At 45.8% G+C, this 27502-nt stretch overlaps 1 protein-coding gene and 1 non-coding gene across 2 annotated transcripts in view; both read right to left on the bottom strand.

The window, feature by feature from the left end:
* Window positions 1-849: 849 nt before the first annotated feature.
* CHD8 (chromodomain helicase DNA binding protein 8) overlaps window positions 850-27502 on the bottom strand; it is an 87629-nt gene continuing 60976 nt past the window's right edge. The window contains 19 exon segments of the mRNA XM_087945262.1: window positions 850-2218; window positions 3423-3545; window positions 5513-5692; window positions 6244-6351; window positions 7682-7933; window positions 9186-9334; window positions 11673-12245; window positions 14149-14357; window positions 16295-16490; window positions 16620-16674; window positions 18062-18137; window positions 18398-18512; window positions 18952-19055; window positions 19934-20023; window positions 21019-21175; window positions 22746-22945; window positions 23627-23679; window positions 23682-23837; window positions 27295-27405. Coding sequence (XP_087801388.1) covers window positions 1730-2218; window positions 3423-3545; window positions 5513-5692; window positions 6244-6351; window positions 7682-7933; window positions 9186-9334; window positions 11673-12245; window positions 14149-14357; window positions 16295-16490; window positions 16620-16674; window positions 18062-18137; window positions 18398-18512; window positions 18952-19055; window positions 19934-20023; window positions 21019-21175; window positions 22746-22945; window positions 23627-23679; window positions 23682-23837; window positions 27295-27405 — 3396 coding nt within the window. The 3' untranslated portion in view covers window positions 850-1729.
* LOC113422801 (small nucleolar RNA U6-53/MBII-28) lies at window positions 18207-18315 on the bottom strand. Its single transcript, XR_003372302.1, has one exon. It is a non-coding gene; the product is annotated as a small nucleolar RNA U6-53/MBII-28 (small nucleolar RNA).

A 27502-nucleotide genomic window follows, 5' to 3' on the forward strand; every position in this document is an offset into this window, starting at 1 on the left:
ATTCATTATTCATCAAAATTTCTAAGGCTCTTTAATAATTAACCCCCGTAACGATCCTGAGAAGCGCATTGTGTTAAGAAAGGGGATTCATAACCAATCCAGTCCATAGGATGCTTAGATGTGGCCCACAGGGCTGCACTGGAAACAGCAAAAGACCAGCCTGTGGTGCCCCTGCCAGAGAAAACAGAGTTCGGGAAGGCCATGAGTCCCCCTCCTGGGCTCCATTTTCGCTGGCAGAAGGCTGGAGGCCATGAGGGCTGCAAATGGGGCCTGGGATGGCCACACATGTTCCCCCAATTCCAATTTCACTGGCAAAAAGCTTCAGGTGGCTATCGTGGCTGAAACGGAACCTGGAGTGGGTGCGTGCGCCCCCCAGGGTCTGTATTCACTGGCAGAGGGCTAGCAAATCAAACCAAAAGGAGAAATTTTTCCCTTTTTGCATTTAAGCATTCAAGAAGGGACACGAAAGGAGAAAGGGAAAGAAGAAAGACAAAGGAAAAAAAGGGAAGATGAGAAGAGAGCAAGGAAGGAAAGACTGGAAGGAAGAAGAAGGAAGATGAAAGGAAAAAGAAGGAAGTAAGTCAATGGATCCCAACAGTCCTGCCTGGGCCACCACAGGTGCCCCTGACATGAGTGCTGTCAAGGTAGCTATGCCCCGAACACCCCCCCCCCACCACCACCACACGAGATAAAACACAATCCTGATGTGGCCCTCAATGACACTCCTGATATAGCAGGAAAGAAACCCAAACAAGAGACACCTATCCCCAGTTGTCAAGATTATTTATGTTCAATTTACACAACTCATGTAACAGCGCCGCAAAAGAACAGGATGGGCAAGGGAGGACTGTAGTTCTGTGCATTTTGTTCCTTTTATTAAAAAAAAACAAAAACAAAAACAAAAGAGAGAGGAAAAAAAAAGAGAATCCAGCTACAGGAAGCTCTCTATCTTCTCTTTCTCCCCTCGGCTCCCTGCCACCCGAAAACCCCCGCCCTCGCTGACTTTTTAAACTCCCCCACAATTCATTCTTTCACCCCCCTGCCCCCACAGCCTCGGCCATTATTACACAAGACATATTACATATTTATAAATATAACCCACCCTACACCCGACGGAGACGGGGGAGGGGGGTACGGAGGGAAAGGAAAAGGCGTCCTCCCCCTCCCTTTTGCACTTATATTACAGCACGTGAACCGGGGCAATGGCGGTGGCGGAAGAAGCCGGCTGTGGGGAGACCCAAAAAGGAAGGGAAGGAGTTGCTACCTAGAGCCAAGGTCCTCTTAGCTTAATGGGGGAGGAGGAGGAAGAGGAGAGCCGGGTGTTTCATTTCACTGCCTCAAGATTGCAGCCACGGAAACATGTTCTTGGTGATAGTTGCAAGTGCTGTGGGAAGAGGGGCAGATCATGCTCACCTGGCCGACAACCACCTTTTAATTTCTTTTTTTTTTTTCCCCTAAAAATAAGGCCTGCACAAGCATCCTTGGAGGCAAGTCGCTTTCCCCCTTCCCCCACCCATCCAACCCTTGCTGGGGTTTGAAGGAGCCTGGCTTTGTCCTCCCAGCGACCAACGTGGGGACAAAAAGGGAACCTGTCTGCCTGCTGCAGGCTCCCCGATGGGACTCCCGAGTCTCTGGCCTTTCAAATTCAATGTCATGAGGATGGCTAGCTCCCCCTTCCGGGAGGTGCTGGCCCTGTCGGAATCCGTCCGTCTGCCCTCTGGACTTAAGTTCAGTCTTCTCCTTCCTCCTCCCCTTTGTCGCTGGAGTCGGAGTTGGCCGGCATCATGGGGTCGTCGTCCAGCAAGGAAAAGTCCCGTTCCGAGCTGGCATAGCCCTGAGACAAGTCGTCCATCTCGTCTTCTTCCTCGTCTTCATCCACACGCTGAGGGTGGCCCAGGTGCAAGGGAGCTGTGGCGTAGCCAGCGTGGCCCAGTCCTGGGTGGAGAAGGGTGCCAGAGGTGGTGGCAGCAGTGGCCGCAGCGGCTGCGGCGGGGAACGGCATGTATTGCAAGGCAGAGCCATGGGCTGGGGTGGTTTGGAAGTGGGCGTGATGGTGCAGAGAGAGGGGTCCCGCGGTTCCTAGTTGGACCCGGCCGGCTCCCATCAGAGCCATCATGTTGGAAAACTCCATTGGGGTCTGGCAACCGCGTTTCTGTGCATTGTCAGCCCCCACGGCTCCTGGAAGAAGGCGATTCATCGTCGGATCTGGAAGAAAACCCTGAAGGGAAGGAGAGGCTAAATTAGGCCATGTTCATACTCTGTTGGCTGACCTAGTTAGTGGATGTCTCAATTAATGGGCTCACTCCAGGCATGGCAGCTCACTCCAGGCATGATTTTCAGTGACTTGCTCAAGTGGGAGGAGCCTGTCTATTGGTTGTTGTATTTTTGAGAAGGGAAAATAAATTCAGGTAGCCCTCAACTTACAACAATTCATTTAACCACCATTCAAACACTGAAGGGAAAAAAAAGACAGGTCCTACACTTAACAAGAGCGTCCCCGGGGTCACACGATCAAAATTCAACAACCCACATGAAGCTATGGCATCTCACAGTGAGGTGATTGCCATTTGTGACTTTCCCAAGAAGGTTTTGACAAGCAAAGTCAATAGGGGGAGCTAGATTCATGCAATGACTGGAGCAAAAGGAATGGTAAGATTGGGTGCGACTTATTTAGCAGCTCCATCACTTAGCAATGGAATGTCCAGTCTAAATTGTGGTCAGAAATTAAGGACTACATCCATCCATCCATCTTCCATCCATGCATCCATCCACCTATCATTATCTATCTATCTATCTATCTATCTATCTATCTATCTATCTATCTATCATCTATCTATCTATCTATCTATCTATCTATCTATCTATCTATCTATCTATCTATCTATCTATCTATCTAATCTATCCTGTCTCCTCCTCCTCCTCTTTCTCCATCCATCCATCCATCCATCCATCCATCCAACCACCCAACCAGCCAGCCAGCCAACCACCCAGCCATCCATCCAACCAACCATCAAACTTCTTGACTGCCCATCATCCTCATAGAAAGCCTCTGGGCAATGTAGAATGAAATAGATTACATTAAAACCGAATAATTTAAGATTAAAACTTTTAAAAATGCAAAAGAACATTATCACATTGCAAAAAGATGGGCGTTCCAAGATGGGCAGACTAGAAGTATGGATAGAAGTGTGTTGGGGCCACCATTCAGAGGAGAGAATAGGGATGTATACACTGCTATTTCCTTGACGCCCCTTCCCCCTTTTCATCATGCCATCTGGTTGTGAGCATGAAACCTCAAACAACATCCAAAATCAAGTTCTTAAAAGCATCTTTTATGAATATAAATCATTGAAAAACTAAAAGCATCAGCGATCTTCTATACCGAAATGTTAGAATGGCTGTAGGATCTCCATTTTAATCACCTTTTTACCGTTGGCAGAAATGCCAGCTACCTGCATCCTCTCCAGTCCTACCAGACAACTCGGCTCTATTGGAACAGGTTTTGGGAACCGGGGCCATCGGTGCTTCCGGCGTTCTTCCATGTACTGGAGAGAAGGGCAGGTAAAAGAGGTTGAGTTAGATGCTGCTCAGTGAATACAACTCCCTACTACATGCATGTTATAAAGCAGGGTGTCAAACACAAGGCCTGGCATCACTTCGGCCGAGTCTATCCAATGCAAAGAGGAAATATTGGGCAAGTGTGGCTTCAGCCCGGTCTACCCAGTGAGAAGAGGAAACATGCTAGCAGTTTTGGGAGTGGCGTTAAGCTGGCCCCACCTACCCAGTCAGCAGCAGCGCCCAGCCTCCTGAGGTCAATCATAGCTCTAATGGGCCCTCAATGAAACTGAGTTTGACACCCGTTATAAAGTCACCCTCTCTTCTAAAAGCTGCCAATGTCTTTTTTTGGGGGGGGGGGAGGGGGGGTCAATTCTAGCAACATGAAGAAAAATGCGTTCCCCAGAAATCCAAAAGTATAAACCAGGTAAAATTTAAGCATGACCAAGGCTGCTATTTCATGATTCACACTTTTCTCTGTGTTCTTTCACATTACCTCCTTATTGCTGCTTTTCCTTCCCTCTGTCCTTTGGCTACCCTACACCCCTTTCTCTCTGAAATGAACCCCAAATTAGTTGCATCAGACATTCTTTGCTTCTTCTCAGCTATATCAGACAGAAGGAAGGAAAAAATTCATTGCTCCTAGCTTTGATCTTGAGATCTCTGCAGACGTGTTCATCTAGAACTGCTGACTGTTTTGGAAATTAGGGATTTTAGTAGGGTGCTGTGAATGTAGGGTGAAAATAAGGAGAGAGGAAGGCAAAGAAGGATGTGAATTCTTTCTGTTGGATGCATATAGATAGTTCTTGACTTACAACCATTTGTCTTGTGACTGTTCGAAGTTACAACAGTGTCAGTGCTCCAAGTAATGCACCCATTGAAAAATAGAACTCCGAGGCAGATAGATTCCTCAAAGAACAATTTATTGGATACATCATATTGGCACAAACTGATGAAAACTGACTCTGAAAGTTCCTGTAGTTTTTATCAGAGTGGCACAAACTGGTGAAACCAACTCTGAAAGTTCCCACGGTTTTCACCTGATTAAAAAGTGAAAGTTTTTCCCTTTCTCCCAAGTCATATTGTCAAATAGAGGTACTGGCCGGTTGTTAAACCAACCCTGAAGCGGACCTGGCTGAAGCCATCGTTGTGGCTTCAGGGTTGCCAAGCAGGACTGAAAAAAAGGGAATTATGACAGTTTCTCACACTTACGACCGTTGCAGCATCCCCATGGTCATGTAATAAAAACTCAGGTGCCTGGCACCTGACTCATATTTACGACCACTGTAGTGTTCCATAGGATCCCCCTTTTGCGAACTTCTGGCAAGTAAAATCAATGGAGAAGCCAGATTCACTTAAGATCCGTGTTACTAACTAAACAACTGCAGTTATTTGTTTAATAAATGTGGTAAGAAAGGTCGTAAAATGGGGGCAAAACTCACTTAGAAACTTCTTGGCTTAGCAATGGAAAGTCTGGGCTCAATTGTGGTTGTAAGCTGAGGGTTTCCTGTACTCTCCTCTCTCTACTCGAGGGCTTTAATCTCTCCTGGAGATTTTGTGGGGTTATATTTTCAGCCAGAACGTTGGTTTTTTGAGACTTAAAGACCAGCTGTTGCAATTAGAAGCAAGTGTTTAAAAGTCTCATTCAAAAGAGGCAAACTGTGGCCCTTTGCAACGTTTGGTTAGGGTAGATCAGTGTACTGGATTTGAAGACAGTCCAATTTCAATTCAGCTTCAGCCTCGTGGCCCTGAGAGTTACTGAGAAAATGAAATAGCCAGACATTTTCTTAAGAGAAAAGGTAGGAGGAGGTACGACAACATCCTGCAGGTGATGTGGAGGGAGAAATGATGTCTTTAGATGGAAAGGGAAGGTTTCCAAAAGGTAAGGGAAGGGCAAAGGATTAGCACCCCATCTGCAAATGGGGAGCAAAGACATATTAGCTGAAGGAAGACTTACAGCCAGGAAGCGAGGATCTACCGCATACTCGGGGTGGGCCTGCAGCCACACTTCGAGATCAGCCCGGCGGGGGGCCGCGTCACCCACCAGCAGCGTCCCATCTGTTTTGTTCACCACTGGGATATGAGCCTCCAGGTCAATATCGGGGCCTCTCAGTGCTTCCAGACACTGCAGTTCCAGCTGAGATGAAAGAAAGAGAAAGAGGGGGGGAGAGAAAGAAGGAAGGAAAAGAAAGAGGGAGAGGGAGGGGGAGGAAGGAAGAAAAGGAAGGAAGGAAGGAAGGGAGAGAGACACAGAGAAAGACAGAGAGGTAGGAGAGTGGAGGGAAGGGGAAAAAGAAAGATGGAGTGGGAGGGGAAGGAGAGAAGGAAGAGAAAGACAGAAAGAAGGAGGAAGGAGAAAGGATGGAAGAGGAGAGAAAGAAAGAAAGAAAGAAAGAAAGAAAGAAAGAAAGAAAGAAAGAAAGAAAGAAAGAAAGAAAGAAAGAAAGAAAGAAAGAAAGAAAGAAAGGAAGGAAAGAAGGAAGGGAGAAAGAAAGAAAGAAAAAAAGGAAGGAAGGAAGGAAGGATGGAAGGAAGGAAGGAAAACAAGCCAGCCGAAAAGTTAGGGTATCCCTCCTTCCTCCCTTTGCATCTACAGGCCACCAACATGCTCTCCAAAATTGACTGATGGATTGGCTGCCTCTGGCAGCCCATCTCAAATACTGACTCTGCGAACCAGCAATTGCTTACCTCCACCATTTTCTTGCTACTTTTCTTCTGGGTGAGAGCAGGCCGATTGCGAACGGTGCCATTAGGGACCAGCTTGTGCTTTTGGAAAGTCAGTTTGATTCCTTCTTCCTAGAAAAATGGATGGAGAGTTAGGGGCAAGGGTGGAGAATTCGGGAGCTCGCTCCTCCCTCCTATGCACACCAATTAGCCTTACAATTTCCCCACGGATAAGGTGGTTGGAATTGGGGAGGGGGGGGAATAATAATGTAAAATCGGTGGCACACACATCTGTTAATTATCCACAGGATAATCTAAGTTTCTAGAGCAGGCTAGAAAGGAGTGAGGGGACATGTAGGGGCCTTAGCAGATCCTACTTCTGTCTTTAGCAATGGATGGAAACTAATCATAGAGAGAAAAAAACCTAGAAGTAAGGAGAAATATCCAAACACAAGGGTGCCAAACTCAATTTCATTGAGGGCTGCATCAAGGTTGTGTTTAATCTCAGAGAGCTGGGGGGGGGGGGAGACGAGGTTGTGGGGGGTGTCCCTGGTCATGGTGGGCACTGCCAGGAGGCGTGACACGGGACCACATCTCTGCACACATGGTTTTATACACTTACAAAAATAGAGAGGCATACGTTTCTGTGATTTTGGTTTCTTTTAATACAGACTTCATCTACTTGAGTCCTAAGAGTGAGAGAGACCAGATCAAGAATCGGACTCCATAGGAAGATTAGAACTATAAATCGTTGACATAGCCTATAGTAGCAGAATCCTGCATGCCTAAAAGGTAAAATATTTTACCTTTCCTCACTTTTAAAGCCTTCTGAGTCAAGGACGGCCTCCTGCAGCACTCTGGAAGCCAAAACGCCCCATTTTTGGTAGCAGAGGCACTGCAGGCTAGTCCTTGCCAGGCCAGCCCCTCGGGCCAGGTATAAGCACCCAGGTGCCGGATCTGGCTGAAGGGCCTTGAGTTTGACACCCCTGTCCTAATGGAACAATCAACCATTGGAACGACCTGCCTCCAGAAGTTGTAAATGCTCCAACACTGGAGATTTTAAAGAAGAGATTGGACTGTCACTTGTCTGAAATGGTATAGGGTCTCTCACTTGAGCAAGGGGCTGGACTAGAAGACCTTCAAGGTCTCTTCCAACTCTGCTATTCTGTTATTTTCACCAGATGAGCTGAAACTAGATTACAAAAGGATGGTCACAGGCCGTGAGGAACTGGAGAAGAGGTTCAGGGTGGCAACGGGCACAAGGAGCTGCTCTTCAAAATGGCCCAACGTGGAAACTTGGCGACTCTGCTGCTTTGTTTAGCAGCTGAATCTCCACTTTCATCTGTTTTTCAAATTTCCTAACGATGGAGCCATTTGGTTTTGTGCAGGACTCGGTCCTGGAATGGTGGGTGGGTGGGTGTGGGGATTGGATGCTGTTCTTCCACACCTATCTTGAACTCACATCTTTGATCTGCACGGTAAACTCCTTCTCTTGGCCACCGTGTCGGAGGCGGCTGAAGGAAGCTGTGCCTTCCTCTTGGGATGCCAGAGGGCAGATGTGAGGGATGGGGGAAGTGGTGTATTCTCCGTGCAAGTGGGGCAGGCCTTCTCCCTGGCCAACACAGGTCACTACCTGGCCCTGTTGCGGAGAGGGCCACTTTCCGGACAGCACAGCCTGGCATACCAAGTCGATACGGTTGATGAGGACACGGTCCTGCAGAAACAAAAGGAAGAGATACAAATCTATCATGCCCCTGTTGGAGCCTGACTCCAAGGGAGAGATGGAACAGCTGACAGGGAGTGGGAGTGTGGCTCCGGTGGTGGAGGAAACTGAGGAAGGGCACAGGGCTGGATGGGCATTCAGAGGAAGACCCAGGCCCATCTCCTCTTCATCCTAGGGCACGCAGGGAGGAGCGGATAAGGGAGAAACGTGAGTGGCATGGTTTATGGGGGAGGAAGGGCCCCTGATCCCCTTCATGGGCCGCAGCTGGGAGGACTGGTTAAAAGGACAAACTGCACATGGCAAAGTTGCTGGAAGCAAAGCGTGCATTCCTATTTTGGCTTCCTCCCAAATGTGGTTGCTGCGTTATCTGGTAGAAGTCTGCAATTAATCATCCTTGCCTACTATAGTAATTCCTTTAGTTCGGTGTGTTGGGTTTTTTATTTTGAATTAACTTTACTTTGGGTGCAGACTGCATTTACTCCCTCAGTAAACTAATTTAAGAGTTTGCCATCCAGCTGAGGATAATTGGACATTGGGGCCAAGTTGGAGGAATTAAAGGGACTTTCTTCTATTTTTGTGACTTGGTTATTTTTGTGTCATTCCCCAGGTCATCACAAATCTGGGCAAAAGACGCCATCGCCTGTAAGTTGCCTTCAAACTCAATCCACATTTGACCACTTGGGAACTGGGTATCTCCAAGACATCTCAGCTTCTCTCCAACACTTAATACTTTGATGACATTCAATCCTAGTCAACCAAGCTCACGGAGCACCAAGGACTCCACACTTAATAACAATGGCACTTATATAACGCTTCATAGTGTTTTACAGCCCTCTTTAAGTGCTTGACAGACTGTTGCCCCCAACAATCTGGGTCCTCATTTTACCCACCTCAGAAGGATGGAAGGCTGACTCAAACTTGAGCCAGTCGGGATCGAACTTCTGGCAGTTGGCAGAATTAGCCTGCAATACTACATTCTAACCACTGCGCCACCACAATTCTTAATGCTTTTTCTGTCACAAAGTTTTGTGAGTGGTGCAGTGGCCTAGAGGTGGAGTTGTCTCCTTACGATCAGGAGGTATGAGTTCGATTCTAAGTAGAGGCAGATATTTCTCTCTCTGGGCACAATGAGAGTATATCTGCTGGGGGGGAAAAAAACTCTGTACTGGCGACAGGAGGGGCATGCGGCCAGTAAACACTCAGCTCCATTCAGTTGTAATGCCTTCTATGGTTTGCTCATTACCTTTGGCCACTCATGGGCCCTTTGGCGCTCCTGCAGCAGCAGATCCGAGGCACTAGGCTGCGGGGAGTTGCCCTCGTGGGAAGTGGGCAGAGAGAGCAGTGAGGATTCCTCCTCTTCAAAGAGTTTCCCACCACAAGAAGCCTCTTCACCTGGCAGAAAAACAGCAATGAGAAAGTTGGAAGGGATGGAAACAGAACATGGGCTTGTTTCAGAAGAGGACACTAAAGAGAAGGATGTGGCTGGGTGGATTGCATCACACCATCCCACTACAGGTAGTCCTCGACTTACAACAATAATTTGCTTAGTGACTGTTCAAAGTTATGACAGTGCTGAAAAAAGGGACTTATGACCTCTTTTTCCTCTGCATCATATAATATATGCAGGTATATAGTATACATAATTTTGTATTTATTTATTTTGCCATGTTTATGTTGTGTAAAATTGGAGATGGAATTGCTCTAATACAGAAAAATAAAACTGAGGGACAAAGATTTCAAAGAAAACATTATTCTATTCTATTTTCACACCGATGACCTTCATAGCAACCCCAGGAACATGGGATCAGAATTCGGATGCTTGGCAAACTGACTCGTGTTTATGATGGTTGCAGCATCCCGGGATCATGGGATGGTCCCCTTTTGCGACCCTTTGGACAACCGAAGTTCATGGGGGAGCCAGATTCGCTTAACAACAGCATTACCGATCGAACCACTGCAGCAATTCACTTAACAAACGTGGCAAGAAAAGTAGTAAAATGGGGTGGAGGGGGGGTTGTGAAAACTCACTTAGCAAATGTCTCGCTTAGCAATGTAAATTTTGGGCCCAATTATGGTCATAATTTCAGGACTACCTGTACTAAAGTGCTAATAAGGGTTGGGTTTTTTGGGGGGTGAGGGGGGAACATGGCTTCTAAACAAGCTCATTGTACACCCATTCAATCCAGACCTAGCATTGATTCAGTGCTTGGCAGGAGGGCCAGCGGAAAATCTCCTAGTGTGCTGTTTTACAAGTTCCATAAAAAACTGAAAAAGTTAGAATATTTCAGACATGTGATGCAACACCTGGAAAAATACAGCCTGCTTCACTTAATCCTCCAGGGGAAGATTGAAGGCAAAGGAGGTCCAGGTAGAAAAGGAACATCATGGCTTCAAAATCTAAGTGACTGGGTTTGGACAAAACTCAGCAGCACTGTTTCGTGCGGCTGTTGATAAAAATAGGATCGCCAACATCCGATGACAGATAGGGCACAAGAAGATGACATTGCACTGCTTATTCCTTTCCTTTTTAGTATTGAACTGACAATGGGCCTCACTGTTTATGGGTTGTAATTTTTAGTGTATAGTTAGACCATGTGTAATTGACAGATTGGATTTTATCTTAGATTTTATCTGTTATTTATTATTCTATTCTAGAATTTTTCCCTTGGACTGCAAGGTGATCAAACCGGTCAGTCCTAGAGATCAACCCTGACTGCTCTTTAGAAGGCCAGATCCTGAAGATAAAACTCAAATACTTTGGCCACCTCATGAGAAGGAAGGACTCATTGGAGAAGAGCCTAATGTTGAGAAAGATTGAGGGCCACAGAAGAAGGGGACGGCAGAGAATGAGGTGGCTGGATGGAGTCATTAAAGCAGTCAGCGTGATCTTAAATGGACTCCAGAAGATGGTAGAGGACAGAAAGGCCTGGAGGAACGTTGTCCATGGGGTCGCGATGGGTCAGACACAACTTCACAACTAACAACAACAGAATTTTTAACTTGGATATTCACTGAATGTTTTTATTTGTGCTGGTCTCTGGTCTATGACTGTAATAAACTATCCTGACTCCTGAATATGAAGACTAAAGTTCTGTTACTGGAGAAATAAGGGACAGAAAAGGCTTTTAATGAAGTTGAGTGGTAAAAAGTACTTAACACTGAATGCTGTATTTTGTAAAAGACTGCCTTAGAGAAAAGCAGGTACAACCATAAATAAAAATGCTTAGTTTTTCTAGATAAGAATTGCAATTTGATCCAGAAATGATAGATTTATGGCTAAATAAATGGACAAATGAGGCAGGCTATAGAAACAGTCACTCAGCCACTACTCCACTTGGGTACCACATCCCGCACAATGAAATAAATCAGTATGTATTAGCGACAAATGAACTGGATTCCATAATATGCCTCAGTCAGGACAATCTATGTTTGGGTTGTTGGTCTAATCTATGTTTAAGCTGACTTGTTGGATTGTTACAAATTAGGGAAAGGATAATTCCCTTGAACTCCCTAGAAGAGGATGCCACATTACAGTTTGGAGAGGCATTGCTCCTATAAAAAGGCAAATTAAAAATGCACTTTCCATCAACTGGCATTTCTCAGTTTTAGTGGAAAGGCTGTCTTCTACGGCTAATCCCTCTTGATTTTTTTAAAGCATGGAAAGCTATTTTCTTCTCAGGAGATGAGAGGGAAAGAAGAGACATCTTTAAAAAAAAGAAAAACAGCTCACCCTCACTGTCGTCGGAGCAAGCTGAGGAAGACGAACATGACGATGAAGCAGAAATTTTACTGAGGTCAAGTTCGGAGTCGGAGTCCTCGGCCGATTCGGGTTTGGGGGGCAAGGTGAGCGGCTGTGGCGGCGGAGCAGGTGGCTCATTCAAAGGTGGGGCGAGGAGCAGGGGGGACGGAACAGCCGCCATGCTGACCCCTGGAAGGGGTAGCCCTGTAGGCTGGGCTGGCCCTGGGGGTGGAAGAGGGGGTGTCCCTGTGCCTCCTGCCCGACTATGCAGGTGGCTGAGCCGAGCCGCCAGGAAAGAAAAGTCAGGGTCCTGCATGATGGTGGTGTCGGTTTGGCTAAGGCCATGGCGGGCCACTCCCCGCAGCAGCTCCCCGTCATGGCGCCCGCACTGCCACCATGGCGGCATCTCGGGCCCAGCAGGCTGGCACAGGGCGAGGCGCTCCTCTAAGAGGGGATGGCACAGCACTTGCTCCCGCAGACGGCGCAGGAGGTCAATGCGGTACAGGGTGCGGGAGGCCCGTTCTTCCGTGATGGGTTCAATGAAGAGGGTGGGGTCTGGAGACTCTGGAGAGGAATGGGAAAACCAGGTAGAATCTGGAATCGTTCTGCTTCTCACTCTTTTCCTACCTTGTTTCTACTCTATTCCACCTCATCTCTCCCGGCCCATTGTATGAAGCCCTTACAGCAGGAGTTCCCAACTACTGGTCTATAGACCAACACCGGTCTGTGGCATGCCAGCAACCAGTCCGTGCAAACAAGCGAAGCCCCATCCATGAGATGGAGGCAGCACGCAAAACCAAGCCCCCTCCGGTCCACGGAAAACTTCTCTTCACGGAACTGGTCCCTGGTGGGGGGCCTGCTGTTTTATAGCACTGTTTCTCAATTTTAGCAACATTAAGATGTGCGTAATTTAACTCTAGTAAACTTCTGATATTCTGGGAACTGAGGTTCACCTATATTAAAACTGTTGAAGTTCAGAAATGCTGCTTTATGGAAGGAGTCCCCAACCTCGGGACTATGACCAGTGCAGGACTGCAGCCCGTTCCAGAAACCAGTTCTTTGGAGAAAGGTTTTTCCGTGGACCAGACTTTCCTTTCCTTTCCTTTCCTTTCTCTTCCTTCCTTCTTTTCTCTCCTCTTCCTTCCTTCATTTCCTTCTCACTCTTTCTCCTTCCTTCCTTCCTTCCTTCCTTCCTTCCTTCCTTCCTTCCTTCCTTCCTTCCTTCCCTCCCTCCCTCCCTCCCTCCCGCCCTTGTCCCCACCTCCCTCTGCCCCTTTCACCAGTTTGCCAAGCCAGAAAGTTTGGAGACCAGTGACTTATGGTTTACTTTGAGACTTGTCTCTGAAACCCTCTCTGTTCACATCTCCAACGTGATCGGAATTAGAAACCCCGATTTAGTCCCACTGACCTCCAAAGATCATGGACAAGACTCACAGAGTCTTTCAAACAATACCAGCGGACAGTTTATTGCCATTTTTTTTAAAAAGAAGTGAAATGTTAAAAAATGGGAAATACTTAATGCAAGATGGGTAATATAAAGAGAATCTTGGAATCTATAAGGATGACTTCCCAGCCTTACTTCAACGATAAAGTCTATTTGCATGCTTTGAAAAGCTTCTTTCCAGAGTTCTCTAAATTGCCCCTTATTAGAAAAGCTGCTAATTGACTTTGTTCACATCCTTGTTTTCTTTTTTCCCCCTCCATTCCTTTCCCAGTCCATTCCTTTCACATCCTTGTTTTCTTTTTTTCCCCTCCATTCCTTTCCCAGTCTTCTAAAACAATTTAGAAGTACATGGGAAGTCACAAGAGTATAGTCTATCCACTCCTGTTGATTAAAGCAAACTCTTTTTTTTAAGCTTCAATCTTAACACCCCCCCCCCAAAAAAGGTGCAACTGCTTTTAGAGTTGCATTAACTTTAACAAGTGATTTCTAATTGTTTGTCAGGCTCATGCAGAACCTGGAGGAAAGAGAGATATTGTAAAATGGAGAAATTTTACAAGTCGGGACCTTGACATTAAATATATAATAAATATCAAAGAAAAGTGCTAAGCTCACAACTGTTTTTCTTCAAGTTCTTTTCCAAATCTGCACGGGCTTAATGAATAAAATCTATGTAAAAAGATTTCTGCCCAATTGCGAAGGGCATACTAGGCCAACTTTGGCTGACCACAAAAACATGAGAAACAAAAGCTTAATTTACCATAAAATAATACGGACAAGTCCATCAAATCAGTGGAATCAAGCTAAATTCAAGGTTTTTTTAACTTCCTACAAAATGCCTGACCCTACTCAAAATTGTGGGGTTGTCTGTCTTCACAATTCCCGAGTTGGATCCCAGGTCTGAATTTTCAGCAATTAAAGCGGGAAGACTACTCGAGGAATTCAAGATCAGAGGTTGCTAATCCTAACCCAGTGCTCAGGCTAATTGTAAAGATTTTTCTACCCATTCCGGACTCCGCTACTAACCATCACTTGCAGCAGGAGGAAGGCGGCACACCTGTCGACACATGGCCACGAAACCGTGAAAATATTTGGCTAGACTCTCATCGGTCTTCTTGTCTAAGCGGGCGAGGGTCCGAAACCGACTCCAATGGAACCGCATCGTGTCTGGATCATATTCCACCCCAAACGTGGAAACCACGCGATAGAAGTCCGACTGCTCACGGCGTGTCCACCTTTGGATACAAATGATCGTTGAACTCCTTTCATGGCACACTGAACCAACTGGCAACGTGGTCTTGCTTGCTGCTGATCGACTGAATGACTCATCTGACTTTTGTCTAGAATGCCCAGTAAACAATTTAAAAAAAAACTTTTCTCTCTACAGCAAGGGGTGTCAAACTCAAGGCTTGTGCCCTGAAAACAGTGAATAACCGCCCCATGGTGCCTCTGCCAACGAAAACAGAGGAGGCCGTTGCAGCTGGAAACGGAGCTCGGGACCCCATTTTCACTGGCAGAGCGCTTGGACCACCTTGGCCCGACACAAATGACATTGAGCTGGCCACTCCCGCCCCCTGATGTCAAACACAATCCTGATGTGGTCCTCAATGAAATTGAGTTTGATAACCCTGCTCTTCAGTGATGCAGCTACTTTGGACTAAGGCAAGGCAACTGACTCAAAAGTGTATGAACAACTCGGTGACTGATGATGTAGGAGAAGAGTGGGTAGAGCTGGAGGGTGGCGTTAAGCAAGTCATCAGGCTAGAATCATTATGTTCCCACAAATGGTTCCAAGTCTAACCCTTCTTGAATTCCATGGACTCTTATCAGGCGCCAATTCAATACAGGTAGTCTTTGACTTATAACAGTTCACTTCATGACTGTTCAAAGTTACAATGGCACTGAAAAAAAATGACTTATGACCATACTTAGGACCCTTGGCTCATACTTAGGACCGTTGCTGTGTCTCAAGGTCACGGGATCCCCTTTTGCGACCTTCTGACAAGCAACATCAATGGGGAAGCCAGATTCACTTAACAACCGGTTTCCTAACTTACCAACTTCAGTGGTTCACTTAACAACTGTGGCAAGAAAGGTCATAAAATGGGGAAAAACTCATTTTACAAACGTCTCACTTAACATACATACATCTTGGGCTTAATTGCGATTGTAGGTCGAGGACCACCTGTACTGAGCTTTAGTTCACCATATATTTTTTTTGCATAGGCTTGAGCAATAAATCTTGACTGCAACTTAACGTTTGGTCCTGATTCTTGATGAGGAATTCAGTTGCAGGTTCAAGTACTGTATTTTTCCAACTATAAGACGCCCCCATGTATAGGATGCCCCCATGTTTCATGTAGAGTAAGTACTTTATTTTTCGCTCCATAAGACGCACTCACCCACCCCCCCAAAAAAAAATTGGGAGGAAATCTTATGGAGCGAATATTGCATCTCAGACCAGGGCGCGGGGTGCTTTTACAGTGTCCCCGCCATCTGGAACAGCTGCTCAGCGGTATTCCAGGAGGCTGATCCAACTGCCAATCAGCTGCTCAACAGTGAAGGCTCCAGTGTTCCCTGATGGGAGGCAACAATGGTGGAGTTTCTGGTTGGCCAGCCCACTAATCAGCAGAGCTATGGGAGGCCGGCATCCAGCCATCACTCAGCTGACCAGGACACCAGTCAAATGAGTACGGGATGGATGCTGGGAGGCAAAGGAAGATATATTTTTTTTCTTGTTTTCCTCCTCTAAACCTAGGTGTGTCTTATGGTCAGGAGTGTCTTATGGAGCGAAAAATATGGTAAGTAAGCACACTACAAGACATCCCTGTGCAGAAGCCATCTTATTAGAAAGCGAATAATATAAGAGCAGGAAATGCATCACAGGACCAATAGAAATAAAACCTAGAGTGGCAACGTGATACAGAAAACAACTACAGCAGAGAGGAATGATAGAGCTGCATATAAGGTAGAGGCTCATATGGCATGTATGGCAGAGCTGGAGAATGGGGATGGGCCATGCCTTCTCCTCTCAGCCTCCTGTGTATAAGATGTCCCTCCATTTTCAAGTAAATATTTTAAAGAAAAAGTAGCATTTTATAGACGGAAAAATATAGTATCTCCCCTTACCCAGCTTCTCCCAAAATGAAGGGGAAGAGGCCCCCAAGATTACCTCTGCTGCTTCTCTCGACGCACCATCTCCTTCAGCTTGAAGGCGGCCTCGCATCGCCGCCGCCGCCGATCCCCCCGCTCTGCGGCCTCCATCTTCAGTTGCTCGCGCTTGTAGCTCCGCTGGAAGGCTGTGATGAGTCGCCGCAAACGGGCAGTGAGCGCAGAGGCTGGAGGCCAGAAAAGATTCCCTGGCTGACCTAGAAAACGATGATAAGGATGGCTGTGTGACTCTTGCATCCTCCAGGCCTCCTCTTGACCCTCTTCCTGAGGTAGATGCTTATGAAGCTCACCTCTTCACCAAACCCTTTCACATAATCAATAATTACCTTCCTCCCCATCCACCACCGATATGTCTTCATCCATCATCATTAGTGCTTCGCCCTGGAATGGAGGAGAGATTAGTGCTATCAAACTGGATTGCCGAGTATCACTATTGTTGGGGTTTGAGTCACAATGGAATGGGATAACTTGCCACGGCCAACTTGCTGCAGAGCAATTTAACAATTCTTTTTAATTATTGAAATTAAATAAAAAAATATTTTAATTTTTGCCATTTCCATTTCATCCTCTCTCCTTTTTCATCCTTTCTTTAATGATTCTATTCCAGAATTTATTTGACATTAGAGTAATTCTTGTCCTGCAGCGAGTTGGCCAGGGTGAGTTGGCTGAGGAGAATTGTCATAAACTTGAGCTTGCTCTGCTTGTGGAAACAGGATCCGGCTAGTGAAAATATGGAAGCAGGAGGAAGTTTTTGAATGTTTCCCTCGTATTTCTCCATAACTCAAAATTTGCCAAAGAAAAAATATTGTTCCCCGTTAGTTTGCTTTGTGAGACATGAAGCAGCCTTTTTTGCTCTTAAAACTTCCCTCCGGCACCCAAATAGCATGGGTGGGGTGGGGTGAGGAAGCAGCCTTGAAAGGTGCAAAGGCAGCCTAGAAGCTAGTTTCCCCTTATTTGATCCATCTGCACATAGTTTAATTCACCCTGAAGGATGGCTGTGGAGATTCTCAGTAATTCAGGTCATAGTTGTCTCGAAGGTGCTTTTTCAAAAGGCAACTAGATTTTGGTTCCTCCCCCACCCCCGAGGAAGAAGGAAGAAAAAGATGATGTTTCGGTTCTCATCCAAAAGGCTTCATTGCTTCTGGCAAGATGGTGGCAATGATGGAAGGCTATTTCTTTGCCGGGGGTGGGGGGGGGAGGGGGAGAATTGGAAGGAGTGACTGCAAAGAAATATGATCCTTTCAACCCTCCCCACTCCCAATCCTGTCAGAACTATAATCCTTCCATCTTTCCTACAATCCTGCCAGAAGCAATGAAGCTTCTTGGATGAGAAGCGAAACATCTTTTTTTTCTTCCTCAGGGGAAAAAACAACAAGTCCAAATGCCTTTTGATAAAAACACCTGTGAGATTCCTGAAGGATATTCTAACATTCAGAGACACACACACATGTTCCAAAGTACATCCTTGACAGGAGTCGCTGGGATCGGGCTGGTGTAAACAAATAAAAACAAGCATCTGTTAGGTTTGAAAGGCAATGGGTTTAAAACAAGGGTCTTCAAACTTGGCAAGTTTGACCTGTGGACTTTGACTCCCAGAATTCCTGAGCTAACATGACTGGAGGAGGAATTCTGGGAGTTGAAGTCCACAAGTCTTAAAGCTGTCAAGTTTGAAGACCCCTGGTTTAAAACACCTCAGTTTTTGGTTTTTAAGTTCTGGAGGAACTTGCTATGGGCTATATTAAAATTCCAATTGGGTTTAGAATCCCACCTCCTCATCATGTTCCTTGGCAGGGGCTCCAACGGGTTTATATTCTGGATCCTCACAGTCCTTGTCAAAATCCACCCTGCCAATGACACAAGAACTAGTCAATTATTGCTGTGGAAATCCCGCATCCTTCTCCCACTTTCTAGACACACCTCAGGACTTCCCGTGAGAAGCAATTTTAACTCACAGACACCTGAATTCAGGGACAGTTGTCCCTCTCAGTGCCTCGGTATTAGCATGGCAAGTCATCATGGGTGTGCGTCCCACCACCCATCGCCCCCATTCTTCCCCCATCCCCTAGCCTTGAGAATGGCTCAGCTCGACCCCAGTGGCTCTCACCCTTCTCCCACATCCGGTCGGTGCTCAGCAGCAATGGCCTTGTCATCCGGGCGGCCAGCTTTCTCCAGGAAACAAAGCGCAGGGTCGGCTCGCATGGTGTTGTACTTCTCGTAGCCTGAAGGAAAGTCCAAACACCAGTACCTCAACAGTTTATGTACCCGTGCAATCTTAGGCAGAGGTTAGACTATAAAGTCAGTTTCCTGGTTAAGCCCTGGCATTCCTTAGAGGTCTCCTATCCAAGAGTAACCAGGTCTGATTCAACATTATTTTCAGGTCTAAAATTGAGACTTGAATTCTAGATATAATTATTTTCAGGTCTAGATATAATAGCATTTAGACTTATATATTGCTTCATACTGCTTTACAGGCCTCTCTAAGCAGTTTACAGAGTCAGCATATGGCTCCCAATGATCTGGGTCCTCATTTTACCCACCTCAGAAGGATGGAAGGCTAAGTTCAACCTTGAGCCGGCGAGAATCGAACTGCTGGCAGTTGGCAGAGTTATCCTGCAATGTAACCTTCTAACCACTGTGCCATCAGAAATTATTACTCACCATGTTTGAAGACCCCAAGAAGCAAAGATTTGTCTGCTTCTGTGTCCCACCAGCCTGTGGGGACTTCTGCCTGATCCACGAGTGGAAACCAGATGTCAGTTTCGCTGCAGGAATTAAGATGGGAAATAAAAACAAAACAAAACAAAAGGTGTTGTGAGACGTTAAACAGAAACCAAGGCAACTTTCCAAAATCCTAACTCTGCTTTCACAGTCGTAGAATGGAGTGGACTGTCCTCAGATAGCAATAGCACTTAAGACTTATATACAGCTCCAAAGTGCTTTTACAGCTCTCTCTAAGCGGTTTTACAGAGTCAGCCTATTGTCCCCAACAACAATCTGGGTCCTCATTTTACCCACTTCGGGCGTCAACCTTGAACCTGGTGAGATTCGAAATGCCAAACTGCAGGCAGAAGCAGAAGTAGCCTGCATTCTAACCACTATACCATCACAGCTCTGTAGGTGCACCGCAGTAATCCATTTACAACAGTAAAAAGAATAAGAGGGATTCTTTTGCTAGGGTAAAAAAATCTCTCTAATAAAATGACTGATTTGGTGAAGTAAAATATGTTTAATAAAGAAAACAAGTAAGAAGTTGCTAAGGGGATACTACAAGGGCTCATTGTTAAGGAAGTATTATCTGGTGGGTGGGCATCCTTAAAAATCAGAATAACAAGAATTGGAAGGGACCTTGGAGGTCTTCTAGTCCGACCCCCCTGCTCAAACAGGAGACTCTACACAAATGGTTGTCCATGCCTCTTCTTAAAAAAGGAATCAAAGAAACACACCCTTAAAGTAAAAGGTTTCTGTCACGAAATCCACTGAGTCAATCAGTGCCCGCTTTCTATTCCAACCAAACTCCTTGATTTGTTATAACTGCAAAGTCGTCGTACAGAAATAAAAAGGTGGCATGTCAGTAATTGGAAAAAACACACACAGAACGCACCCCCCCAAGCCAACTTTGTATAAAGGTGAACATTTTTACCTGGACGCAGCACCTGCCAAAACTTTCTCTGCCTGGTCCCCGATCACCTCCTGACGCAAGTAATAAAGCATTCGGACCCTGAGCAGCACCCTAGGAAGAAAATAATGCCTTTCTGTTGGAAGGACCAAGCATCGTTTGAAAAATTGCACCCACCCACATTGCAAGACATTGGCTGTCTCCACTGTTAAGTCAGTGATGAGGGCAAAAGTCCCCCTCACAAACAGCGGCACATCCACCTGTAAGCAGCAAGGAGCTCTCAATTGCCCTAGCTTTTACAGACATATGAACTAAAAAGCCAGTTTGGTGTAGTAGTGAAGGTGGTGGCCTAGAAACCAGGAGATGGGGAGTTCTAGTCACATCTCAGGCACAAAAGCTGGCTTGGGACCAGGAAACCAGGACTAGAACTCCCGGTTTCCTGGTGCCAAACCAGCTTTTGTGCTTGAGATATGACTAGAACTCCCCATCTCCTGGTATCTAGGCTATCACCTTTAGGTGTAAAAGCATCTAGGTCACTTTGGGCCAACGACCAGAAGATGGTGAGTTCTAAGGCCGTGTGAGGCATGAAAGCCGGCTGGGTGAATTTGGGCCAACCGCCAGGAGATTGGGAGTTGTAGTCCCACTTTAGGCATGAAAGCTGACCAAGTGACCTTGGGCCAGTCGTTCTCTCTCAGCTCAATCTACCTCACAGTTGTTGTTGTGGGGGAAAAAGTGGAAAAGAAGGAATATTATGTACATTTGTTGCCTTGAGTTATGTATAAAGTAATAAAAGTGGGACAGAGAAGAGAGAGAGAGAGAGAGAAAGAGAAAGAGAAAGAGAAAGAGAAAGAAAGAGAAATATGGATGGAACAGACAGCAATACCACCATGCAATTATTTTTCAGTGGACCAGTCATCGCCTCTTCAATAGCAAATTGAGAAAATGACAACACCAGAATTTTTGAGGAACAATGTGGAATCTGTCACTATCTGCCTACCATCTTGGAACTCCCCTTTTTCTGTATAGAAAAAGACTGGGATCTACAGGTTGGCTTGTACTGGCTTTACAGAGGCACCCCGAGCTGGACTTCCCTTCCCCCGCCCCTTTACTTGTTGCACTGGTGCTTGAGATGTTTTTTGTAGCCTTCGTCTTGGAAGAGAGTGTCCGGGTTGTACTTGTGGATCCACTCTGCTTTCTGGAGATCGAACGTGGTCTGAGACTTGACTTTCTTCCCCTTGCGGCCCCGTGGAACCGGGATGGACAGGCCTGCCCGAGGAACAGGAAGGGAGCTCAGAGCAGGGGCTAGGTACAACATGGAACCAGTGCAATAGGGATTAGGTCACCCCAGCTTTTGCAGAGTAGTTCAACTCACAGACACAGACACAGAAGACACAACAGAGGGAGCCACTTAAGGGCCCACCAACAGCAAAGGGACATTAGTGGAACCAATATTATTCCATTTCCCAAGGGTCCACCACCCGAAATTCTCCCCACCCTTGCAAAGGATTAAGGCGGCCAAAATCTCAAGTTTGGATCAAAGTCTTCCTTCTCAGCAAAATGGACAACTAAGGTGTGGGTAACATTCTCAAAGGACATCAATAGAGGTGATACAGAGCACACCTTTCTCCTTCTGCCTATCCGCTTTTTACAGAGAGCGCCTTAACAAACTGTGTCACTATTTGGTTTGGTGGCTGCGGTGCCTCATATAGAAAGTCCATAGAGTGGTAAGGACAGCCAAAAAGATTATAGGAAGCTCGCTTCCTGTTATTCAGGATGCTGCTTATAAGCGCTATGGGCTTAGTGCTCAAAGCATTGTTAGAGACACCCCACACACCCACTTTATGGTCTGTTTCTGTCGCTCCCCTCTGGGAGGAGGTTTAGAAGTATTTCTAGCAGGACTATCAGATTCTGTAACAGCTGTTCCCTGGGCTGTACCCGTCTGGTAACCTCACAAAATTTGCTTTTCTCATCATGTACATGCGTATGTCCAAACTAGACTGTGTTGTTTCTCTGTGCCATACCGTGTTTCCCCAAAAATACGACCTATCCTGAAAGTGAGTTCTAGCTTGATTTTTACATGTGGGCCCAATATAAGCCATACCCCCAAAACAATCCCTAATCAAGACTCTGCCCACTCCTTCAGACAGTTGCAGCCAAGCCTTGCACACCCCGACACCTGCCTTGCCAGCTCATCTGTTCTGCACCCGCAAGGCTTTCCTGAAGAAAACCCGAATAACCATATATATATATATATATATATATATATACATACATACATACATATATATATACACACATATATATGTATATGTATATGTATATGTATATGTATATGTATATGTATATGTATATGTATATGTATATATATATATATATATATATATATATATATATATATATATATATATATATATATATATATATATATATATATATATATATATATAATTTGTTTTCTTAAGTTTTCAGGGTACTTACATGTATGGTGTTTGGCTTGGTTCGGTATTTTCCCACGTCATTGTAGTTCTTTTGTTAGTAGTAGCGTTAGCAGAGTCTCATCTGCCATCATCAGGCTTCTGTATTCCAATACAGAAGCCTGATGATGGCAGATGAGATTCTGCTGAAACGTTGTTATTAACTTTATATATACTACATGAGCATGAGGGGAAATATATATATTTCCCCTCATGCTCATGTAGTGTATATTGGAGGTGGTGACCCTTTGAGAGCTGCATGTAACGAAATTTTATTTTAATGTATGCTGATTAGTGTACATTCAAAGTGACAATGAAGTTATTCTAAGTTCTATAAAAGGAGCCCCTTCCCTCTCGCTTACCCGAGTGGTTCTGAAGCTCCTTCGCTTTGCCATTCTCAACCGGGCTGATGAGGTCCCAGATGAATCCTTTGATGTTCTCGTCACCCCGATAATGCATCAAGCAGTAGACCAGGATGGCACGGCAGATGGTCTCTACGTCCCGCTCAGACATCCGCCGCTTGAAACGTCCATGTGACAGGATCTCCCTCCAACGGCCCCAGCTGCCAGGCAAATGAACAGAGACATTGCTCACAGGTGGCTAATAAGGATAGGGAGGGAGGGTCTTCGGTGGTCTCTTCAGCTGCCCTGTCTTCTTGCAGGCATTTCATTACACTAACTAAGTAACATTATCAGTGCCAGTGTTATGGGAGCCCTATCTACCACAGAAATCAAGGGGTTCTCTTTCAGCAACCACAACTATACACTTAGAACCTTTGCTTCTTGGGGAGCGTGGGGGTGGGTGTGGTGGAGGAAGCAAGAACAACATCTTCAAAGAAAAAAACAGAAAGTCCAGTTGCCTCTTGAAAATAAAACACCGTTGGGACAATCCATCATGACTTTCTCTCCTTGAGCAGCTTTTCAATAACCTAGCAACCTAGAACTAAGGAGAAATTTCCTGACAGTTAGAACAATTAAACAGTGGAACGACTTGCTTCAAGAAGTTGTGGGTGCTTCAATACTGGAAATTTTAAAGAAGAGATTGGATAACCATTTGTCTGAAATGGTATAGGGTTGGACTTGTCCAAGTTCCCTTCCTTTCTGATACTCCCCACCTTCCCCCTTTCTCCAAGGAATTGGATTAAAGCACACACCAACACACACATCCTCCCCCACAACTCCCATAATCCTCCTTTCCATGCGCTCTATTGTTTTTTTGTGAGGCCTCCCTCCACGCCACATACCCATAGACCAGCAGTTGTTTCTCCACCTGGAAGCAGTCAAGCGCCTGCACGAATGGTGGAGGGGATGGTGGTGTCGGTCGTGGCGCCGGGAGCGTGGCCGGTCATCATCGTCACTCTCCAAGTCGGAGAACTCAACCAGGTCATCATCCTTCAGGGTACTGAAGTGGCGGGTCTGCTTGCGGATGCGGGGCGTGTCGATCACCAGGTTGTTCTGCAGGAAGTGGAGAAAAACCCTCTGGATCACTGAACGTGTGTCAAGTCCCCTCTGGATCTCTGAACATGTATCAATTCCCCTATGGATCTCTGAATCTATGTCAATTCCTCCATAGACAATTCTCACTTCTGCCCTCTCCATCACTGAATCTTGAGATATGGAAATGGTCTTTCAGACCATAGAATCCCAAGTTCAATTCAGCATAGGAATGCAGATTAAAGCAACCAACCATGATAGCTCAGTTTTTTTCTTGCTGAACAGTCCATGGTCTATCCTCTTGCTTAAGAGGTCTCAAAACTTGGCAACTTTAAGACTTCTGGACTTCCACTCCCAGAATTCTTTAGCCAGCCAAGGCAAGATGGCTGAGGAATTCTGAGAGTTGGAGCCCTTGTCAACTTCGAACCGAACCTGGCAGCAGCCATTTTTCTGTTCCTCAGAGGGGGAAGGAGACTGGAATGCCTTACTAGACACAACAGAGTGTTTTCTCCTGTGAACCAAGGTCATCTCTACTGGCAACGGATAAGGTTGGGGAAAGAGTGCCTGGAAAGCCCGCCAATTACCCCAATTGGCTAATGTGACCTAACTTGGGAATGGGGTTATTTCCTATTTTAATTATACTGAAGCCCATGGGAAAGATTTAGAGTTGGTTTTCCTTTAGAACTGTGCTGATATGATGTACTCAGTAAAGAAGATCTTTGAGGAGGATTCTAGTCTCAGAGTTCTGATTTGCTTAGATTCATTAGTCAGAGCCTTAACATTCCACAAGAGTTTAAAGTTGCCAAGTTTGGAGAGCCCTGCTTTTGCTAACTCATCCCACAGTTGAGCTGCTATTATTAAAAAAAAAGGTGGTTTTCCCTAACATCCAATTGGAATCTGCTTTTCTAAAATTTAGAAACACTATCCCATACCTATTAAGGGAAATTTTTGTAGCTCAGGGTTGAAACGAGGGGTCCTTGGTGCTCTCTTGCCTTGGCTGTTTTCTTGCAAATGTTTCATTTCCCAAACTAAATATCTATGGAGGTTCTTAGTCATCCCAGTCATGGTTGTCCCAAAGGTGCTCTTTCAGGAGGCAACTGTGTTTTTTCTTTGAAGATGTTTCGCTTCTCATCCAAGAAACTTTTCAGCTCTGACTGGGTGGGGTGGAATGGACTTTTAGCTATGCAATCTGGGTATTCAGGTGAGGACACAGATAAACCTCTTAACTTTTTCAACTACTCTCTAAAAGGATGCAAATAACCAGCTGTCTGCAAATCCTTCCATTCCCCACCATCCAGTCAGAGCTGTAGAAGCTTTTTGGATGAGAAGCAAAACACTCAAAAGTCCAGTTGCTTCTTTAAAAGGGGCACCTTTGGGATTTCCCACACTAGGTAACATCATCAGTGCTAATTAGTACCAGCATTAGCACTGATAGCATTACCTAGTTTGGGTACTGAAATGTCTGCAGGAAAACAATCAAGCTCAGAAAATACACCAAGGACCTCTCACACTATTCCATGTTCTCTATTTAAAGGAAACACCTCTTGAGTTTCGATTTCTTTTGGCAACTGAAACTTTCTATTTTTTTTCCAATCTCTTATAACATAATTTAGACTTCTGATTGCTCCCTTCTGCTCCTTCAGCCTGTTTTGGTTTGCCCAAATCCTCCATAAAACTAATGCCCAGATTTGACACAGTTCTAGGAATAAAGTCTGACCATATTTCACAAAACAGAACTATTCCTTCCCCATGATTTGAAAGCTTCTGTTGACGCTGCATGGAAACCGGTTTTGTTTCTTCTACAGCTATGTGACAGTCTCGGCTTAGCCTGAATTTGTAATCAACCACTTTTTCATAATCCCCCCACCTCCAAGAACCACAGTAAAGCCAGTTATATTTCATCCTACACTGCACATTTAGCTTCTCTTTCCTGAGTGAAGACCTTTGCATTTTCCTGCATTGAATTTCATATTTGAAAAATTTAATACGCATGAAGATCTTGTATTTTTCTTTAATCTGTCAGAGTATTCACATACTGGCAGAGACATAGTTAACAGAGTCAGTGAGTAGGCATGGTAACAGACCAGCCAATGGGAGCTGACCTGGAAAGTGAAACTAGAAGTTCTCTCTCTGTTTTGCTGGTCTGCTGAAGTTGATGTTCTGCTCTGCACTTGCAACATGTTTACTTCTGTTTGAGTTTGCTCCATGTTGGAGAAATCTACAACTGGTATTGTAAAATTTACTTAATATGTTTATAAAGAAGTTAAATGAAGCATCAACCATCTGTGTTTATTTTTTTGGCACTAAATTTATGCTGCAAAACTCTGAACATAACCCCACTCAACTCAGAGGTGTCAAATTCAAGACCTGGGAGCCAGATCTGGCCCATAGGGTGCTTAGATCTGGCCTGCAGGGCCACCCTGGAAACAGTGAGGGACTGGCCCATGGTGCCTCTGCCAGCAGAAATGGAGCTCAGGGAGGCCCAGCAAGGTCTACCTGGGCTTGGTTTTCAGCCGCAAGGGCCTCCTGCAGCCCTCTACCAGTGAAAACGGAGGCCCGGGAGGCTGCATGATCCGTTTTCGCTAGCAGAGGGCTGCAGGAGACGGTCATGGTCAAAAATGGAGCCTCAACGAGAGCCAGCCCCTGGCCACACCACGCCCCCACCATGCCCTCCGGGCCCCTCAGATCAAACACAACCCTGATATAGCCCTCAATGAAATCGAGTTTGACACCCCTGCTTCAACTGATCAAGGACATCCTGAATTTAACTTGTGTCTCTTAGGATTTTAACTCTTCCATCCCACATTATGTCATCTGCAAACCAGACAGCCGAGTGTAACACCCCTGAATTGTAACTGGACTACTGCCTGCTCTAGAGCAGACGTCCCCAATCCCTGGGCCATGACACACTGCCAGGCTGCAAACCATTGGGAACTGGGCCATGCAAGTGATGAGCAAGCACGCATGTGTGAAACCATCCCTTCTTCCCCCTCCATCCCCCTGCTGCTGCCGCCACCTGAATCCGGCTTGCGGGGTGCTTAAGATCTGGCTTGCGGGGCCGCCCTGGAAACAGCGAAGGATCAGCCCGTAGATCTGGCCAGCAAAAATGAAGCTTGGGAGGGCCACGTGTGCTCCTCCCAAGCTCCATTTTCAATGATAGAGAGTTGCAGGAGGTCATCCCAGCCAAAAACGGAGCACAAGAGCCTGTCTTCGCATCCCAATTACGAATGACGTCAAGCTGGCCAAGTGCTCTCCCTCCAAGGTCAAACACAACCCTGATGTGGTCATCAATGAAATTGAGTATGACACCCCTGCTCTAGAGAATCTAGTCCTGGAGCAGAGAAAATTATGCCATCCACATGACGAGGATTCTGTGCCATGAGAAATTAAACTTCATGCAATTCTTCTCCTGATTCTTCTATTACTCGGCCAGCCAATCATGCAAGTTGACTGCATTCCTCTTCCCAGTTCAACGCACCTTACTATTCAGGAGATCCAGGTCTAAATCTGCTTTCTTGGCCCATTTCTGCCAGAAGTTGGGGTCATCCAAAGCGATATCTGTCCTGTTTTCAGAGGCCACAAAACTTGCCTGGGAAAGAAGTAGAGGCGAAACAAAGGAGGGAGGCAAATGGAAGGGCAGATGAATAGAAATTCCACAGCTTACAGGTAAGTCCTTGACTTACGAC

Source organism: Notechis scutatus, chromosome Z (genome assembly GCF_049901735.1).
Source record: "Notechis scutatus isolate UNSWTSFEM ecotype Mainland chromosome Z, rNotScu1.2, whole genome shotgun sequence".
Classification (NCBI taxonomy): Eukaryota; Metazoa; Chordata; class Lepidosauria; order Squamata; family Elapidae; genus Notechis; species Notechis scutatus.